At 46.6% G+C, this 21175-nt stretch overlaps 1 protein-coding gene across 16 annotated transcripts in view; it reads right to left on the minus strand.

Annotated features, from left to right (window-relative positions):
- The window catches only part of PC (pyruvate carboxylase), a 259664-nt gene that overhangs the window by 123082 nt on the left and 115407 nt on the right, over positions 1-21175 (minus strand). For all 16 annotated transcript variants that reach the window (XM_083478197.1, XM_083478194.1, XM_083478192.1 and 13 more), the window contains one exon: positions 14119-14281. In XM_083478197.1, coding sequence (XP_083334323.1) covers positions 14119-14281 — 163 coding nt within the window. The remainder of the gene's footprint in view (positions 1-14118; positions 14282-21175) is intronic.

Raw genomic sequence — 21175 nt, forward strand, 5'->3', positions numbered from 1 at the left:
AGGCTGAGAGGCAGTGACTGGCCCTGTGAATTTGAACCCTGGTCTCTCCCAGGTCCTGGTCCGACACTCTTATAACACTACACCACACTGGCTCTGGACTATGAAAATTAAATGAACTTGGGAACAGTTTGCATATTTTATACAAGGTTTAAGGATTCAGCTTTTCTCCTCCTCTCTTCCAACATGCCTCTCTGACCCTTACATCTTTGACACATTGTGAAATCCACCCCTTATCGCCCCCATTTGAAGGGGAAGGGGGAACTCTTCAGAACCATTTTTGTCACTGTTGACAGACCTGTCACGGCCGCCTTTCCTCAGCTTGTCTGAGGAGAACATGGAAGAGGCAAAGGGGGAGCCTTTCTTTACATAATTTGGTCAAGTGTTGCTGTTTCAGGATGCGCAGGTGCCACAGCTTAACCAAGACAGGTGGGAGAGGCAGCTGCAGCACCTCATCATGCAAAATAACAAACAAACAAACAAACAAACAAACAAACAAACAAACAGCAGACCAAAGCCAATCACCTTACATTTACCAGCTCTTTTTCAAAATATTTATTTATTTACCTATTATTTCTTTACTAGATTTCTATCTAAAGAGATACTAGGGTGGCATCAGCTTTCAGAGGAGTTGCCGCCCACGCAGAGCCCATGGGATCGCCAGTCCTTTGGGCCACATTCAGACCATAAGTTTAGAGCCTGTGATACCACTTTAAACAGCTTCCCCCAAGGGATCCTGGGAGCTGTAGGTTGTTAGAGGTGCTGAGAGTTGTTAGGAGACTCACTCACAGGGCTGCTATTCCCAGAGTCCCCCGTGAAGAGGGCTTGTTAAACCGCTCTGGGAATTGTAGCTCCGTGAGGGGAAGGTGGAGAAACAACTCTAAGCACCTGTAACAAATTACAGCTCCCTGTCCACATTTTCCTCTGCCTCTGCCCACCAGTGGTATGTGGCCTCTGGAAGGTTGCCCACAAAGGCATGCAGCCCTCACCCCTGGTGCAAGTACAGAGCTAGATGAACCTAACTTAGAACAAGACCAAAGGCGCCAACCTGCCTCCCACACTGGAGGGCAGGGCCATCACATGACAAATTATGTGATGTCATGTGATTCATCTGCCCCAGTGGGATGTGTGGTGGGGAGAAGAAGGCTTCATTCTCCTCACAGCATGCGCCAGGGGGCAGGATATGTGTGTTAGGATATTTCCGTTCCACCTTAAAGGGAGCAGGCTTTGTGAATAACAGAGTCTGTGCATGTCCTAGTCACAGGATGTTTATGTTCTTGCTGAGATTCCTTTCGTTTTCTCAGTTGGCCGAAGATGCTGACACAGAACGGTCACGTTTTCTTTTGTTCTGTTAAACGCTAATAAAGTCTGTAAAATATGCTCTTCTGCGGTGCAAGCTTTTGGCTGTGTTTCTGCTGATAAACAGTGTACACCCAGCCCTGGAATGTGGCTAGGAATTTCCAGAGGCTTCGTGTCGCTAACTGCTGGATCTGCCTGTCTACGGGAGGCCGATGGATCGTCCAGAACTCCGGCTTGGGGGCTCATGATGGACACTATCTCCCTGGCAGTTTCCCAACAACAAGGTTTCGGGCCCAGATTCACGGCACCTACAGGAGAGTAAAGCTGCAACAGACTGCGTTTGAGGTATGTTGTGGAAAAAGCGAAAGAAAGAAGGGACGCTTTTCTTTGATCTCCGGCAAGGCTTAATTGGCCTGGGAGCTGAGCCAAAAAGGCTTCGTGATTAATGGGCTGCCGAGATAACGGGTCTTTGAAAGCATAGGGCTCACGGCTCAACTAAAAGGCTGAGATGGATCTCTTACAGACCTCAGAAACTGCTCCGTGTCCACTAAAGCTGAATGGCCACAATTATCAGACCTGGGCAAGGTACTGTGAGGGCCAGATGAGAAGGCTTGGAGTGTGGAATACTGTTTCTGAGAACCCCCCAGCCCCTGTGACAGATGAGTGGAAAGCACAGGATTCGAGAGCCATGGGAATAATTTTGCTCTCAGTAGCTCCTGAAGAGTTAATCACCTTGGCTGGCAAGGCAACTGCCCGTGAGATGTGGGATGGGCTTAAAGCCTGTCATCTCCGACGAGAGGCTGGGTCTGTGTTGCTTTATTTCAGGAAGCTGCACAGGAAGCGTTTGGAGCCAGGGGAAGATCTTAGAGCCCACGTTTTGCAGTTGCAGCATCTCAGACAGGAGTTGGCTCAGAGAGGTTTCAATATGCCTGAGTCACTGTTTGCTATTCTCATCCTGGACTCCCTGGATGAAAGCTATCATGCCGTGGCAAGTCAGCTGGCGACCCTCCCTGCGCAAGACCTCACTGCTACAAAGGTCTTGGCAACTTTGCAAAATGAATATGATAGAAGGAATGCAGCTGAGTCGGCTTGTGCACTTCAGGGGGAGCAAAGTGGGACAGCATTCCAGCCTCCAGGGGGGGCCAAAGCGTTGGCAGCTGTGAAGTGCTGGAACTGTGGGAACCAAGGTCATACTCAGAGGTTTTGTCCAAAGACTGGAAATAAACAGAGGAAAAAGCCTGCAGGTGGCCCGAAGCAGAAGGGGGGTGGAAAGCCTGCGGCGCCAGGGAAAAACAAAGCGATGTTTGCTGGCACAGCTTCACCAAAGGCTAAAGGCACGTCTGCTGGCCAGGAGCAGCAGGGGGGCAAGCTGCAAAAGCCCAAACCGCTGGAGAACAAGGGTTTGCTTGCTGTAAGGACTGCTCCAACAGCCAAAGGCAGATTTATTGTGGATTCAGGTGCGAATCGCCATGTTTCCAAGGACAGGCATCTCTTTATCTCCTTCAAGCCCCAGGAAGGTGAGATCCACCTGGCTGATGGAAGGACGTTGCAGATTGCAGGAGAAGGGACTGTGAAACTTGCAAGTCTGCACACAACCATCAGCGGTGTACTTTATGTTCCAGGAGCGGCGAGCAACTTGTTGAGCGTCCCACAGCTTACTGGGCGTGGTTTTCAGATTTCCTTCAAGAGGAGCGTCTGTGTCATCAGTAAAGGCAAAGAGGACTATTTGCATGCAAAGTTTATGGATGGTTTGTTCCATATAACTTATGATGACACTGTTGTTGTGAATAATGCTGATTCTTGTTGTGTTGCACAAACTAACAAAGTTCTTCATGCAGGTTGCATTCACGATGCGCATCGAAGGTTTGGTCACCTCTCTTGGAAGGCACTGGCCAAGATGCCAGAGGTGGTTGAAGGTTTGAACATCAAACCTTGTAAATTTCACATGAAATGTGTATCTTGTGCAGAGAACAAGGTGAAGGTTGCTCCAAAAGGCAAGGAGTCTAGCAGGCAGGCTTCCAAGCCCTACCAGCTAGTGCATGCGGACCTGGTTGGTCCACTAGCGCCCTCTATAGGAGGAGCAAGGTACTTCATGATTCTGATTGATTCTTTTTCTAGGTACATTCATGTGTATTTGCTCGAACAGAAATCGCAAGCGTTTCCAAAGTTTAAGGAATTCTGTGCTTGGTTGGAAAATGTGCACGGTAAACGTATTTCTTGTTTTTTTACTGATCGGGGCGGGGAATTCACTTCTCAGCAGTTTGAAGCTTTCCTGACTGAGAAGGGAATCCAGCATGACATGTCAACGCCCAGATCGCCATGGATGAATGGGCTTGCGGAGAGAGCAAATCAAACATTGCTGCAAGGAATCAAAACCTTGTTGCATGATGCCAATCTCCCTGATAAGTTTTGGGGGGAAGCTCTGGGGAATTTGGTTTATACCGTTAATCGCAGATTGTCATCACCCATTGGTTGTACCCCCTATGAGAAGATGTTTGGTAAGAAACCCAACACCAAACACATGAGAATTTTTGGTTCTGACATGTGGGTACGCACACAACAAACCAACAAGCTTGGGAAGCGTGGGGCACATGGTTTGTTCATGGGGTACGAAAAAGGTGCATATAGGGTATGGATGACTGACTCTAAGTCCATTAAGTTCACAAGGAGTGTTGAGTACAATCCTAAGTGGGGGGAAAATGTGGGAATTTTCCAGAGTTACCCAGAGGAGGATGAAGGTGATGTCAAGCAAGCAGCTAAAGGTGAGAAAGCTGCTGCTGATGAGGATGAGGATGATGATGATGATGATCAGAGTTCGGATTCCAGTTCAGTGGGCGGCGCTGCTGCTGCTGGTGTCAGTGACAGTGATGACACAGCAGACTACCAGAGCGCAAAGGCCTCAGTCAGACCATCTGATGCGTCTGACAATGAACTGGAAGAACCACTGTTCACCATTGGTCACTATTCTCCTAAGAAAGAGGAGATGAGTCCAGAAGACTTGCGTCTAGTACGTAGGTCTGAAAGGGCGACCAAGGGCAGACCTCCAAAGAGGTATGCTGATGAGTTTGCTAAGACAGCAACTGCTGTTCTTGGTAGCTCAGAGAAGGTATGGGAACCTTCAAGCTTCAAAGAGGTTCAGGAGTTAACCTCTAAAGATGCTGAGCCTTGGCTTAATGCCATGAAGGCTGAAGTTGATTCCTTGAACAGGAACCAAACTTGGGAATTGGTACCGGTAGTCCCAGGAATGAGACTGGTTGGCAGCAAATGGGTCTTCAAGGCCAAGACAGACCAGAATGGCAAGGTAGTCAGACACAAAGCCAGATTGGTTGCCAGAGGTTTTTCACAGGTACCAGGACAGGATTACCACGAGACCTACTCACCCACAGTCAAATATGAGAGCATTCGGCTGATGCTCAAGGTCGCTGCGGAGGAGAAACTGCATGTTTCCCACCACGACATTAATACAGCTTTTTTGTACGGGATTTTGAATGAACAGCTGTTCATGCTTCCACCTGATGGGATGGAGATACAGAAGGGTATGGTCTGTAAACTGCGGAAATCCTTATATGGTCTCAAGCAGAGTGCCAGGTGTTGGAACACAAAACTCACTGAGACATTGCTTTCTCTAGGTTTTCACCAGGGCAAAGCTGATCCATGTGTGTTTGTCAAGGAGGAGGGGCAAAACAAACTGTATTGTTTATGTTTTGTTGATGATCTTCTGATGTTTTGGAAGAATCAGGCTTTTTACCAAAGCACCCTAGCTCAACTGAAGGAGCACTTTGACATGAAGGATCTTGGTGAGGTATCCAACTATCTTTCTCTGCAGGTGGAGAGAGACCAAGCAGGTAATTTTCTGGTACACCAAACACAGAAAATTGCTGATGTGTTAACCAGGTTGAATTTGGTTGATGCAAACCCAGCAGACACACCGATGGTGACAGGTTACCAGGTAGACAGTACTGCTGAAGCGTTTTCTGACACAACGCTGTACAGATGCATTCTAGGCAAACTGAATTTCATTGCCAGATGTTCAAGACCTGACATAGCTGTAAGCTGTAATCTGCTTAGCAGACATGCCAACAATCCTACGGTTCAGGATTGGAAAGCTCTGAAGCGCATAGCCCGCTATTTGAAAGGGACTATGCACTACAGGCTGAGGTTCACCAGTCAGAAGACTGGAGGTCTTGAAATCTTTGCAGATGCAAGTTTTGGAAGTGACACCACGGATGGTACAAGCACTTCTGGAGTATGCTACATGTACAACCACTGCCTGTTTGACTGGTTGTGCAAGAAGCAAACAACAGTGAGCCTAAGTTCCTGTGAAGCAGAACTCAATGCTCTGTCATTTTCACTCATGGATTGTGAATGGTTGATGCAACTGTTTAAGGACATCAGAGTGTCTGTAAAATGTCCTATACAAGTGTATCAAGACAATAGATCGTGTTTGGCTTTGCTGAACTCCGAGAGTTGCAAGCAGAGAACCAAGTACTTGCAGATTAAGTTACATCGTGCAAGAGAGTGTATCCAGAAAGGACTGATTCAGGTGTCCTACATGGCAGGAAATGAAATTCCTGCTGATCTGTTGTCTAAGGTTGTTAACAAAGAACAACATAAGGTTTATGTACAAAGGTTGCAATTGAGTGAACCACAGGTACAACAGGTTACACGGAAAGGGGGAGGATGTTAGGATATTTCCGTTCCACCTTAAAGGGAGCAGGCTTTGTGAATAACAGAGTCTGTGCATGTCCTAGTCACAGGATGTTTATGTTCTTGCTGAGATTCCTTTCGTTTTCTCAGTTGGCCGAAGATGCTGACACAGAACGGTCACGTTTTCTTTTGTTCTGTTAAACGCTAATAAAGTCTGTAAAATATGCTCTTCTGCGGTGCAAGCTTTTGGCTGTGTTTCTGCTGATAAACAGTGTACACCCAGCCCTGGAATGTGGCTAGGAATTTCCAGAGGCTTCGTGTCGCTAACTGCTGGATCTGCCTGTCTACGGGAGGCCGATGGATCGTCCAGAACTCCGGCTTGGGGGCTCATGATGGACACTATCTCCCTGGCAGTTTCCCAACAATGTGGAGGGCAATATTCGCCCTCGCTCATCAGGTGGGGGCTGGGGTGTCCAGAAGGCACCTGATGGTGACAGGGTATGTCAGCCCCCTCAATATTGGGGGGGGAGCGGGTCCCCAATTCAGAATATTGAGCCCCTAGCACCCCCTATACCTGGTGCCGGCAGATAAGACAGTTCTTACGTTCCTGTGTAACCCACCAACTGTCCCCTCACCTCCCACCCAATCTGGCCTGCTCCCTCTTGGCTTCTTTATAAGCCACAGGGCTTGGCAGGGAGGACAGAGCCTTATCTCATGTGTGCAAAAAGCCCAGGAGGACTGGGTGGGTTTTCGTCCTGTCTAGCACAGCCCCACCAGGACCAGCGAGCCCATGCAGATGGCATATTTTTGGCTTTCTAATAACCACCCAACCCACCCTTTTCTGCAAAGTAGAAAGCTTTTCTCCAAACAGATGCCAAGTCGGGGACGGCCTCCTTTGCCCTCTTTGCATTTTGAGCGTCGGAAACAGATCAGGGAGGGAATAATCAGGGCTGCTGCTCCAGCGCCTTCCCAAGCAGAGAGAGGTAATTGAAAAACGCCTGCCTTTTGTCTGGAAAGCTCCTCACGGCGGCACCAGGCACATGGCGAGACATACGCTTGGTGGCTGCGGAGCCTCGGAGAAGGAAGCCAGCGGCGTTGGGAGCCACTGTTTGGAAGCCAAGTTACGGAGACTCTTAGAAATCAAATGCTGGAGAGATCATAATGAACAGCAGGCAGGGAGGTCATGATAGTAGCTGAAAATCTGGTATAGTTGCAATGTCTGGGAGACATTATTATTATTAATTAAATTTGCTAGTCACTTTATCTTGCCCAAGGCAAATTAAAGGCAAAATAAACAAACAAAAACCCCACATAGATACATTAAAACCAAGTGGGAAGCAGGGTATATTTAAAACATCCCACCCATTTCTAGAAGGCCACAGATAGTGAAAGGCCTGGTTTGTAGAGGAAGGATTTTGCAAGGCACCTAAAGATATATAATGATGGTGTCAGGGGCAGAGGCCAGTGGCCAGAGCATCTGCTAAGTGGGCAGAAGGTTTCAGGTTCTATCCCTGGTGGCATTTCCATGAAAGGCTTGGAGACAACCTCTGTCTGAAGCCCGGAGAGCCTCTGGCAGTCAGTGTTGACAATACTGAGCTAGATGGACATAAGAATCTAAGAAGAGCCCCGCAGGATCAGGCCTATGGCTCATCTAGTCCAGCATCCTGTTCTCACAGTGACTGACCAGATGCCTTTGGGAAACCAGCAAGCAGGATTTGAGGACAGAGCAGGGACTTTTGTGTGTGTTTGCACGGAAGAGTCCCATCAGCCTCCACCTCCACTCTGAAGTGGTGCAGACAGATACGAACCTGCCATCTCATTAAGAACGAGGCTCTATCACAAGATAGGCCATCCCTGCATTCTGTCACATACAGCCATGCTTCCCTCTTCATCCACTTGTTGCAAGTTTTAGCAACAGATCACCAATCTGTCTCACATTCCACACTACTGTTTTCTCTTCTACCCTTCAGGTCATTCAGAAGTCGAACTAACTGGTTCTCTTGGCAAATCCCACCTTGCCAACTCCGTCATTCATTCTCAAACTCCCCGCCACCGATAAATCTGAATCTTCTTACTGTGCTGTATGTACAATCTGCCGGGGCTCTATCACATCCCCAACATTTTACATCAGCTGATTTATAGGTTCCCCACTAATTTATATTGTGTTAAATATTAGCGAAATGTAACTTGGTACATTTTTCCTTCATTTGGCATGCCTATGGATTCCAAGGGTATCTTATGTCAGGCCCATTTCCATGCATCTTGAAGAACGCTAAACTTTAGTTCTTTCCCCAATTTGGTCCAATGTGGATGAGTTGCCATGTTGCTCGTGAGCTGTGGCTAGTCACTGAGCTAAATAGACTGGCAGTCTGACTCGGTATAAGGCAGCTTTCTTTATTCCTATGTCCAGCTCTTGGGTGCCTAGTGCAAAGCAAATATTGACTAGTTTAGGTACAGATGGTGCTCACTAAGAGCATAAGAACTTAAGAATAGTGTGCTGGATCAGGCCAACGGCCCATCCAATCTGGCATCCTGTTCCCACAGTGGCCAACCAGATGCTCATTGTGGGAAACTCACAAGCAGGACCCAAGCTCCCCTTCTGCAGCTTCCAGTAACTGATATTCCAAAGAATTTCTGCCTCTGACTATGGAGGCAGAGCAGAGTCATTTTGGCTAGTTGCCACTGATCGTCGTATTCTCGGTGAATTTATCTAACCCTCTTTCAAAGCTATCCAATTTGGTGGGAGGGAGTTCCATAGTTTAACGATGCACTGCATGAAATATGACTTTCTTTTATCTGTCCAGGATCTTCCAACATGCAGCTCCATAAGATGCTAGTCCCAGAGTTACGAGAGAGGGAGACAAACTTTTCTCTGTCAATTTTCCCCACGCCATGCATAACTCCTGTCACATGAATACTCGCCTTTCCTCTAAACTAAAAAGTCCCCAGCGCTGCAACCATTCCTCCTGGGGGAGTCGCTTCATCCCCTTGGTCGTTTTGGCTGCCTCTTTCCCTGAATCTCTTCCAACTCTACAACATCCTTCTTGAGGTGAGGCGACCAGAACTGTACACAGTATTCCAAATGCGGTCACAGCTCAGAGGGGAAAGTGCTTTTCTCGCCGGGGCTAATTGCTAGCTAAATGGAGGATACCTGTGCTGGCAATTGGCAAATCGATTAGGTGCAAAATAAGGTATCAAAAAACACCCAGAGCTCTTGCTCCTTCCAGACAATGAGGGCCACTTTGTTTCCTATTAATGAGGACGGCTAGTGCATGCCAAAGTTTGCTTCGTCCGCCTGCTGCATGAGCCTGTGCTTTGCCAACGGAGCCGAGGAGCTAAGGGAGATGCCCTGAGAGTGGTCGCCTGGGTAACACCCTTGCCATGGAGCTTTGCTAGTTAAATTTGATTGGCAAGAACAGTTCGCACCATTAAGGAAAGGAGAAATGAAATTCTGAGGACCAGCAGCCATGCCAGGCAATTGAAATTAAAAGACTGACAGCCAAGTAGAACGGGGATGGGGGTGAAACCCACTCCTATGAACCGCAGGAGTCCCCAAGGCTTTGAAACCAAGAAAGTTAAACAGTTGGGATGGAAATGGAGGCAGATGATCTGCAAATGTGCACACACACACATGCACACTTCACATTAGAACATCCCACTGAGGATCAATTAACTCCTCAAACCACTGCAAATAAGGCTGACATCCTGCACACAGCAGATGAGATAATAAATAAATTATATTCACTGTTATGCACGGTGTCTGGGCTGCATTCCTCCAAACAGCAAGGAAAGTCTGAGTGTTTGTGGGGGTTGGGAAGGGAGAAATCACGAAAAAGAATGAAAAAAAGAGATCTGTAAAAAAGAAAAAAAAAATCTCTGCACATAGAGAACTATGTTGAGAGATGCCATAGGTCAGGGGTAGAGCTACTTTACATAGGAATGCAAGAAGAGGCTGCTGGATCAGGCCAATGGCCCATTTACTCCACAATCCTGCTCTTAAAGTGGCCACCCAGATGTCTCAATAGGAAACTCACAAGCAGGATTCAAGCGTGCAGTTTCAGAGCCATCATGGATGGTAACCACCGAGAGCCCTCTTCTCCATGAATTTGTCCAATCCTCTTTTAAAGCCATCCACATTGGTGGCCATGTCTGCCTCTTGTGGGGGTTCTATAGTTTGGCTATGCTCTGAGTGAACAAGTCCTTTCTTTCATCTGTTCTGCATCATGTCCACAAGTTCTAGCATTATGATAAAAGAGGCAGGAAAAACTTTTCTCTATCCATGCCAGGCATAATTTTGTAAACTTTTATCATGTCACATCTTACTCGTCTTTTCTCTGAACTAAAAAATCCCAAAGGCCGTAACCTTTCTTCATAGTGAGTCATTCCTCGAGTTGACGAGGCTCATTGCACAGTAACAAGAAACAAGAGCCTTCATTATCATTTATCTGGTCCTGTGGAACTCTCCACCAATAGGGATTCAGCAGGTGCGTTCAGTTTCAACTTTTAAATGTCTGCTGAAAACTCTTCCATTCCACCAGGCCTATATAGGCAATTAAGAATACATCCTTCCGCAATGGTTAACTGACGCCTATTTTTAACCTTTCAATAGTTTTTATTGTAGTACAAAACATCTGGGGGCCACCACATTGGTGAAGCCTGTTCTATATATGGCAGCCTCCAGAACCCATGCTCTGCTCCTTCCCCTCCACCCTTTAAAGACCAAATCATTATGATTCTGCTCCATAGGCAGCTTTCTCAGAATCGCTGCTTCATTCCAAGGTGCCTTGCCTTCTTTCTCTACCAAGTCTCCATTTTAAAATGTTTGAATGGCTTCACTCTGTGCATCTGAAGTGTCATGCGAGTGTTGTATAAAGTGCATTTATGATATATTAAAAGTGCTCTCAGCCAATTCTGGAAAGTTCTGGGGGGTGTCATTTATTTTCAATATCAAGGACACAGGATATTAATTCTGAAAGCAAAACAAAACACACCTTGGTACAGTCTGGGATCTTTTTTCTTTTTCTTTTTGGTAAGCAATGAATTTAATGAAGTTTGGATCTAATTCCACTCTTCTGCGGCTGCCTTTGCTAATAAGTTGGGCAAGATTTCAGCAGAAAGAACAGCTGGGACAATTTCTGTCATTTGGCATCCCCAAGGCCTTGGGGTTTTAACTGCTAAATTTGGACACTCGGTTCTCATTTCTGTAATAGCTTTTTGCAATGTTCCCAGGGAGAGGTATATCAAAGCCCGTTAATGCAAATATGTGCTTCCACTTTCTTAGAATGCTTCCAGACAACCTCCCTTGTTACAAAGAGAAATGGCAAGTAGTTTTGCTCACAAGACTATCTCCAGGTGTGGAACCTGGAAATGGGTGTGGCTAGAGGCAACGCATGAACAGCTCAGCTGGTTCAGAATAAAGTTTAGTCCAGCATCCTGCTTCTCACAGCAGCCAATGAGATTTACCCAGGCCTTGAATGCCAATAAAGCCATCATAACTAGCAGGTACTATCATCCACACCTTAAAGGTAGAGGAAGAGGGGATCCCTAGCATGGAATTTGCCTTTTTCACAGCTACCAAAAACCATTTTCCTTGGTTTGCCAATATCCTTTATTAACTGGACACAGTGTTCCAGGTGAGGTGGAATAGGGTGATACTATTACTTCCTGCAATCTGGACACAAAATTTGTGTTGACGCAACTCTAGAATAAAACTAGCCTTTCTGCATGACACTGCTGACTCCAGCTTAGACAGTGGCCTATTAAAACCACTACAGCTATTTCACATGTACCAGCTGTTAAGCCAGGAGTCTCTCATATGTGCATCTGATTCTCGTTACCCACTGGGACATTTGCCAGCCTCCAATCTCACAACACTTCACCCCTTCTCCAATGATTGAATCCGCTTCATCAGATGCATGAAGTGCAATCCTGAGTTGATTGTATAATGGCATAATCTTTAATACAGTATAACGTCTGTTAGTCTTTAAGGTGCTGTAGGCTCTTTGTTGTTTTTACCGCCAACAAACTAAAATGGCTACTACTCTGGAAATTATTTTCCATGATAGCATCTAGTGCAGGGTTGGGCAGGCTTATCAGATATACTTTGCTTTTAACTAGAACCCCAAGATATACCAACCAGAGCCAGGGGTAAAAAAAGTGCGGAAAGAATTAAAGAAGAGCCCATTCCGAGACCGGGAAATTGTTTTTCAGCAGCAAAACTGAAACTGAGTTCACCATCCTTTCACGCAAAAGGCCGCTCTGGATTAGCTATCAAGTTTAGGTTGGATGAAAAGTCATTTTGGTGTCACGTTTTTAAATAACTAGGAAGCAGGAAAACAAAAACCCCTCTGCAACTCACCTGGAGATCTATCAATAGATACCAGTTTATCTCTTTACCCACTTATGGTCAAGTAAAAGGTAAAGGGACCCCTGCGCATTAGGTCCAGTTGTGGACGACTTTGGGGTTGCGGTGCTCATCTTACTTTACTGGCCGAGGGAGCTTCCGGGTCATGTGGCCAGCATCTGGCGAACCAGAGCAGCGCACGGAAATACCATTTACCTTCCTGGTAGAGTGGTACCTATTTATCTACTTGCACTTTGACGTGCTTTCGAACTGCTAGGTTGGCAGGAGCAGGGACTGAGCAACGGGAGCTCACCCCGTCGCGGGGATTCGAACCACCGATCTTCTGATCAGCAAGCCCTAGGCTCTGTGGTTTAGACCACATCACCACCCGCGTCCCACTATGGTCAAGTAGACAAACACAAAACAAAACAAAACAAGCAAACAAAAACAGATGGAGCCAGTGATTCATTGTGTCATGAGTTCAACACACACATGCAAATGGTAGCCAATGAAATGTAGTGGGAGGTGGGGAAATCTGCAATGTTTTGACATCATCATTTACTTGGTGTTACAGGGAGACCATAAGAGAAAAAGTGGGATGCCCACATTCAGTGATAGGCCCAGTCTCATCCTGTTTCAGTCCAATTCCACATATGCAGGAGAGAGAAGAGCTTGACTGCTATAATCTATTGAGGTACTGAATGTTATTTCCCTCCAATACTGCTGTTCATGACACACAGCAATCGTGGAATGATGCATTTCAATGGCAGGCAAACAAGTGAAAGCAAGAAAGTGGAAAGGAAAATGGCTGGAAAGATCTGGGAGAAGTCTCTGGGGAGCTGGAGTTTGTCCACAGTCAGCTTTCCGGGTCATGTGGCCAGCATGACTAAACTGCTTCTGGCACAATGGAACATCATGATGGATACCAGAGCACACAGAAAATGCTGTTTACCTTCCTGTCGCAGCAGTACCTATTTATCTACTTGTGCTGGTATGCTTTCAAACTGCAATGTTGGCAGAAGCTGGGAAAGAGCAACAGGAGCTCACCCCATCGCGCGGATTCGAACCGCCGACCTTCTGATCAGCAAGCCCAAGAGGCTCAGTGGTTTAGATCACAGCGCCACCCACGTCTCTTGTTAGGTATAACACACATACACACAATATGAACATATAATATCTAGACCAGGATTCACGGACCTCGCACCCTGCAGGTGTTTCAGACTAAAACTGCCATCAGCCCAACAAGCATGGCTACGGCAAAGGTTGGTGAAGGCTGTTCTACAGCTACAGATCAGTGCTGACAATGACCATGGAAAAATGTGTCCACCAGATTGAAGCTGGTAGCAGGCAAGACATTTCACGTAGATTCCTACTGATTTGGAATAGATCATGCAGCCTCTCGTAGGCCGAGTAATTAGTCTTCCATCCACGCTTACTGAGGTGGAGATTGCCATCTCAACAGAACACAGTTCTGTTCTGTTTCTTCTTTACTGTCAATGTGGATCTTTAGGGATGTTTGTCTTGATTTTCTAACCCTCCTTTTTTTGATGATTTACACTCAAGCAGATTCCTGCTTGCATTTCCATTTAAGATTTCCAGTGTAAACAGGACGCCGCAGAGATACTTCTTCAAACAGACTTACTGATATCCCAGCTTCCCCAGACAGCATACAAGCCTACACAAACCAGGAACGCACCCAGTTACAACCCAGTGGGTGGTAGGAGAGAACCATCCCATAGATCATAGGAAATGGTTGGGCCAGGGCCCAAAAATATTGGAAGCAGAAGGATTGGTGGGGGGGTATGGAAGCCAGCAGCAGGAGCTCATCCTACCTCAATTCGGCCAGTGTCAGGCTGGAACCCACGGGAAGGGTCCTCGGTCGTCACTCGGCACTGGATGGCGCATCCATTGATCCGCACATTGTCCTGTTTGAGGCCCAGGTCAGGAAGGCTCTTCCCTTCAGAGATGTGGATTTGGGCATGGACGAGGTCCACACTGAAAAGGAAGGGAAGGAGAGAGTCAGAGAATGTGTGTGAAGCTTGGCGTAATTCCTCAGGCATTTTGTGTCTTGTGCAGATATTTATTTACTTATTGCATTTTTATTTATTTATTTATTTATTTACTTACTTACTTACTTACTTACTTACTTACTTACTTATTGCATTTATACCCCACCTTATTGTCATATGTGTGGAGGAAAAACTTAAACATGTTGCAGAGTTCAGCAGAGTTCCAGAGGCAATATTTCATCCAGCAGAGCTTTTACTTGTGCTGAAGGCAAATAAGTCTGCTGCAACTGGATTTCTTATGGACTGTGCCAATTCTGATTGTAATGCATTTGGTGACCATTATGCTCATTTGCCTTCAGCACAAGTAAAAGCTCTGCTGGATGAAGTACGATTGCCTCTGGTCTATTTTTGGGAACTCTGTAACGTGTTTAAGTTTTCCCTCCACATGTATGTCACTTATATCCTCCAAAGAGCTCGAGGCAGTGTACATAGTACCCTCCATTTTGTCCTTGCAACAACCCCTGTGAAGTCTGCTAGGCTGAGAGGAAGTGACTGGTCAGAGGTCCCTCAGCGAGCCCCATGGCCAAGTGAGACTAGAATCCGGGTCTCCCAGGTCTAACCACTACACCACACTCTCTTTCAGGACAGTCCTTTTTGCATCTGCCTCTGTCTCATGGCTCTGCCTTTGGAAGAGCTCCTTTCATCACCTTTTGTGAAGAGATATCTGTGGGGCTGAGAGGCTGTTTTTGTGGTGCACAATCAAGGAGGAAGGAGAAGCCATTCCACCCTCAACCCTCCAGATCTGCCCTGTCTCTGGTCAGCTTGGCACTAGTCTTTTTCTCCTGTTTTGGCTTCTTGATCAGTCTCGTTGTGGTTGTTTTGTTAGCTTTTGGCCTCTTTTACCTCTCCTCCTTTCCTTATTTGCTTGTCTCGTCATCCCCTCCCCCTTTCCCCTTCGTTTGTGATTCTGTACATTGAACAAGAATTGGCTTCATTGGTTAATCACAATGATGCTATTGAGGAATTTAAGTCCATAACACCCGCTGAGCGCCGACTAATTCTCCCGCACACTCGAAGATGAAGAAACCTTAATCTGTTTTGGTCAATTTGAGTTAACCCATTATCCGTTGAAAGATAAAAGATCGTGAAAATTGACTGTAGCTTTGTATATGTCTGGTTATATCACCTGAGCAAACATTTGCTATTCTGTGTCTCATTTCTTAAGTTTACATTTTCAAAGTTTAGTTCTTAATAAAAAATATATAAATTTAGTTAAGTTTTAGTTTCTTTAGTCTGGGGATTTTTTTTAAAAAAAGTCCTTTATGACTGAGTTCACCTTTAAAACAAAACAAAACAAAACAAAACAAAACAAAACAAAACAAAACTCCCTTGGTGCCCACCCTAACCAAAAGTGCTGTGCTGACTGGATGTTAGTTCTGCCCCTTGTTGGGGGTCTCCCACCTCCAATTTTCTGTGAAGGAGATGGCTAATGATGACTAATATAACGCGCAGCGTAAATTAATAATTCAGAGTTTTAAAGAATAAGAGCTTTACTGAGTTAAAATAAACTTCTTCATAAACAACATGGTTCCAAACAGTTTGACTGAGATTACATACTGACTCTGCTCACAACTGAGACAGACTAACTCTGACTGAAATCTTACGGAGAACACACAGAGAAAATGGCTGTTAAGTCACATGTCAGAGTGACTCAACAGTTAGCAGTTAGGCCTGAATAACTTTAGTAGGCCCAAATGCTTGTGCAGTCCCAGCACTTCCCAGCCTGCTTTGCTGCTTCTGCCCTCATGTGTCTTTGTCACATGACATAATAGCCCCGAGGGCTATGCTCCACATCCATGGTCCAAGCCAGTAATGCTTCAGAATGCCAGTTGCTGGAAACAACAGGAGGGGAGAGGGCCATTGGCCTGATCCAGCAGACTCTTGCCATATTCTTATGTTCTTAAGGGCATGCAGGGACAGAGAAAGATTCAAGTTTTGTGTGCACTGCAAAATCGAGTGTTTTTCCCACCCCCACCCCCAGTCTCCTTTCCTGACAGGGGGCAGGCATCCAGAAATATCATCCAGATGTCCCAACTCCCTGGGCCCTCTTCTGAACCCGTAACCATCCTCCTTGCGTCCTGAAAGAGTGCATTCCCCCGTTCACCAAGTGGCCTCAATCTGTCTTTGGCAAATGGAACTGCCTGTCGCCGGCAGCCAAGAGGGAGGGCAGCCGGCCAGTGTGCATTCATGGGCAACCTCCAAATGGTGCCCTGGAGTTTGCAAAGAGGAGTTGGGATACAGGGTTCTGGGATTTTATGTGCATACCTTTATATGCACACCGAAGGAGGGAAGGAATTGTGGGCCTGATTTTAAGGACAGGCCCACAGTTCCTTCCCTCCTTCGGTCCCACCACCAAAGCATTTATCTGATGATCTTTTTAAAAGATCTGCTTGCCATTTCATTGCTGCTATTAAAACAGTGGCTGCGTTGTCAGAAAATGGGCCAAACAGCTGGGATTGCTAGCGGTCGACCCTTCTGAGCCAGTGGGGGGCAAAGGAGCTCCTAAGCAAATTCCTGCAGCTCCACTTTGTAGCAACTGAAGCTTCAGGGCAGCCTTTTAGGGCAGCCCCATATACAGCGCATCACAGCAGTCCAGCATGGCTGTTAGCGGACGCATGTTTCCCTGAGATCTAGCTTAGGGCTGCAGTTGAAGAATTAGCCCAAGCTGGTAAAAATTTTACTGCAATCCACTCCTTGTGGGGCTGCCCTTGAAGACAACTTGGAAACTTCAACTGATCAAAAATGTAACAGCTAAATTGCTAGCTGGGGTTCCGTTTAGATCTCATATAACCCTTGTTTTAAAAGAGCTGCACTGGTTGCCAGTTTGTTTCCAGGCCCAATTCAAGGTGCTCATGTTGGTGTTTAAAGACCCCAAATACCTGAAAGACTGCCTCCAGGCTCTTCTTAAGTTCTTATGGCCAACCTTACAACCAGCTCTGCTGCCTTCCCTGGGGGTTCCAGCACTGGATCGGAACCCAACACGGAGGCCCTAAGCTGCGGAATGTGCTCCCCTCCAAGGTTGCATCAATGCTGCAAAAATTTCTTAGGCTGGTCAAGATGCACATTTTTGCTCAGGCTTATGAAAGGGTGAGGTAAGGTGATGGTTTTAATCGATTCGCTCTCTTGGCTGTATCATATTGCTTTGCTGCTGCTTATGTTTAATTTCAATTCCATTGTAGGTTTACTTGTATTTTTATATTGCGTAACTCCCCCTGGGTGAAGGGCAGGTAATAAATCTCACTATTAAACAAAATAAAAATCGAACACAAATATCCACAGTGCACCTTTCTCACAAAGGCTCCAAACTCTCCTGTCTTAACCAGGATTTACTACTGTTGTTGTTGTTGTTGTTGTTGTTGTTGTTGTTGTTGTTGTTGTTGCTGCTGCTGCTGCTGCTGCTGCTGCTGCTGCTGCTATTAATTGCTGCTGCTGCTCTTCAAAATTTGTAGCCCACCTTTCTACTCAAGGTAGCTTACAGTCCAAAACAGAAATCAGTGAACAATGAAAGAAAGCAGCAACAATTCTGATTGAAAGAGACTGTTAGAATAGATGCAGCAGTAAAGGTGAAGTTGTTCCGGATATTGGGGATCACAGCTGAAAAGTCCTTGCCTCAATAACCTACATTTATGACAGTGGAGGTGGGTGGGGAGCCCAGAGCTGAGCCCCAGAAGTGGAGCCAAGTTGCTGGGCTTGTTTGTATGGAAGAAAGAGCTTCCTGAGATGGTCTGTTCCCAGGCTGGGGGGTAGGGGGCATAGAAGTTTTTACCATTTGTCTGGGGGTGTACTTAAGATCAGGTTTCTGCACAGCAAAGATACTCAAGTAATGTAAGACCACTGCTGGTTCAATCCAACTATAAGTCCATCCCTCAAGCAACATCAGAAAGACTTCCCAATTAAACCTGGCTTTAATTATGCATCTTCTCAGTCACTGAGGATCGATAATTGTTGCTGGCCTCCCGACAACAATGTCCATTAAGAAGCCATAATGGCTGCACATCACATTCCACACAGAAACAAATGATGCTGTTGTGAGATGCTCCCCCACCACCACCCCAGGGTGTGCAGAATACCAGCTCCAGAGTCGCAGCAGGATGAGGCTCAGCAAGGCTCCAGCTTTGAAGAATCCAAGAAAGCAACCTTGGCGAACCCAATGAGCTCCGGATTTGTGGACTGCTACTCCCATCAGCTGCAGCCAGCACAGCCATTTGGACTCCATAACTAACAGAAGCAAACATATGCAAATCGGCTCTATTGGCTTAATTTACACAATGCAGCCTATGGCTAATTTGATACAGGAGCCCCCTTTTTTAGCAAAAAAATTACACATGAAGCTCCCCATAAGAGTTCATGACACAGATTCATTGGGCTCCACTGAGGAAGCTCTCATTTCAGCTGCAGCTACTAAACATGGCCTTGGTGAGGCAGCCGAGTTCTGAGTGCCAGATGGGGGAGCAGAAGAGGGATGGGCTGCCGTCTTCATTACATACTGCTTCTGGGTCTCCTAGAGGTTTCTGGGTGCTCACTGTGGTGGAAAATGAGATACTGGGCTGGATGCACCCACATTGCTCTGACCCAGCAGGGCTGCTCTTAAACTAAAAGGGACGCAAATTCCCAGCCATTACTCCAAGCATGCCTTTGAGTGCTCCCAGACAGCCTCTTTATTGAGCATTCACAGTGAGGAATCCAGACAACATTTGCATTCTGATTCCGTTTGCAGGGAGGTTATACAATGTGACACTGAACAGTTATTATCCCACAATTTCTGATACATTTCCCCCATCACTTCCCTTACCACAAAAGGGCTGGGTAGTGGCAACAGCATAACTTCCCTGTTCAGGATCAGGATCCCTCTCAATAGCCTGACACGGACATAACACTAAAGCGTGGTTTACGAAAGCAATGGTTTGTTTGATGCTCCAAATTGTGCCCAATGGCTTAAATATGGGGTTTGCTTGCTGCAATCTGAAGCCACAATCTGAAGCCAAGGTTTCGTTATTGGCTTACAGGCCTCGGTTTGTTTTAATTATGGCTTGATGATATGAGCAGCCTTCCTTAACCATGCTTTGTTTGGCCAGCCCACGCTAGCTGCTTGCTAAGCTACAAAGGCATGAGGCAAGAACACAGGAGGAACAAACCAAGCTTTGGAGAAACAAGGCATATCCCTGCCATTGCTGGTACACCAGCGGCATCGCCTTATTTTTCTGATATGCAGATGAGCAGAGTCACCTTACCCACCTGTGCCATAGGTGCTCTGAGCATTGTACATAGTGAAAAATATTTACACAGAAGTTGACGCACAACAAACGTTTGAGTCCCTTTGTCAACTATGATGGAAAATTACAGAAGCTGCAAGGATTTCATAAAACAGGCTTGCCCTTTGAAAATCTGTTTGTCTAACTGGCAGTTATTGTGCTTTTACTGGCAGCCCGAGGTTATGCATGTTAGGACATTTTTTGCAGAACTTTGCTCTTGCGGCTAGAACAGAACATGGAGCAAAGAGATGCCAGCTTCAACCCCCATCCTTTGCTACAGACACACTTTAACCGGTGACCAGAGCAAAGGTCACGGTCCTTACTCCCGAAGCCAAACTTTGTCAATTCTCTAACGCCATCAGCATCTGCAGGGCACCACGTTGGCTACCTCCACATGTAAAAGCATCATGTGTCTGGCAGGCACCATGATCTTTTGGCGCTTATTGAGAGAAAAGAGTGCGGCTATAAAAAGGAGCTGTTTGTGAAATGCAGGAGGCACAGGCAAACTGCTACCAAGACAGGCGTGATGTAGCAGAAGCTTTTCAGTCTCTCTCACACCCTCTCGCATCACGCTGCCACTTGCTTCTGCCCTTGGTTCAAGGCTCTTCGGCAGAGCGAGATGGAGGAGACTGAAAGGGAGAGAGCAGGTCCTGCAGTGTGGGTGGGCACATTTGCTCGCTGGGGTGCCTCCCTCAAGGATGGGCTCCTCTCATCAAAGCAGCCAATCGGAACATCTATTGTGAGCGCTGACATGTCCCTGACCTTTCCAGATTAATCTCAAGCAGAGAGAGTGTGTGTGTTAATTATATGAAACAGGCAGGCAGTGTGGCTGTTCACGGCTTGAGGAAGTTTTAAATATTCTTATTTACTGCCACCATCAAGTGCCTCGGGGATGCACTGGATTCTGGTTGCGGAGACCAAGGCTCCAAGCCTTGCTCTGCTATGAGCTCCCTCTCTCATTGCCCTGATAACAACTACATATGCTGCCCATCTGACTGGGTTGCCCCAGCCCCTCTGGGCAGCTCCCAACAAAAGATTAAAAACACAATGAAACAACAACCATTAAAATTCACACACTGCGCCATGCCAAGGTTCAGTAAACCATGACTGAGGGCTTATGCACACTTCCTCTGGTTCCCTCTGGGGAAAACCGCTCTTCAGTGCTCAATCGGAGCAAATGGCAATTTGGGTTTTCTCTGGATTGATGTTTGTTCCAATTTAGCACTAAAGAGCAGGTTTTCCCTGGGAAAGGAGCAGGGCAAGGGGGAAACCGCTCAGACCCGTGCTTTCAAGGCACAGGACAAGTGGAAGTGTGGACAAGCCCTTAGTGTGGACAAGCCCCTCCTCAAGCGTTTTCACCTGGCTGGTGGCCTGAAAGCTATCAGGTTTGAAGAAGAGAAGAAGAAGAAGAGTTTGGATTTGATATCCCGCCTTTCACTCCCCTTCAGGAGTCTCAAAGCGGCTAACATTCTCCTTTCCCTTCCTCCCCCACAACAAACACTCTGTGAGGTGAGTGGGGCTGAGAGACTTCACAGAAGTGTGACTGGCCCAAGGTCACCCAGCAGCTG

Source organism: Podarcis liolepis (assembly GCF_965112155.1).
Source record: "Podarcis liolepis genome assembly, chromosome: 15".
Taxonomy (NCBI): Eukaryota; Metazoa; Chordata; class Lepidosauria; order Squamata; family Lacertidae; genus Podarcis; species Podarcis liolepis.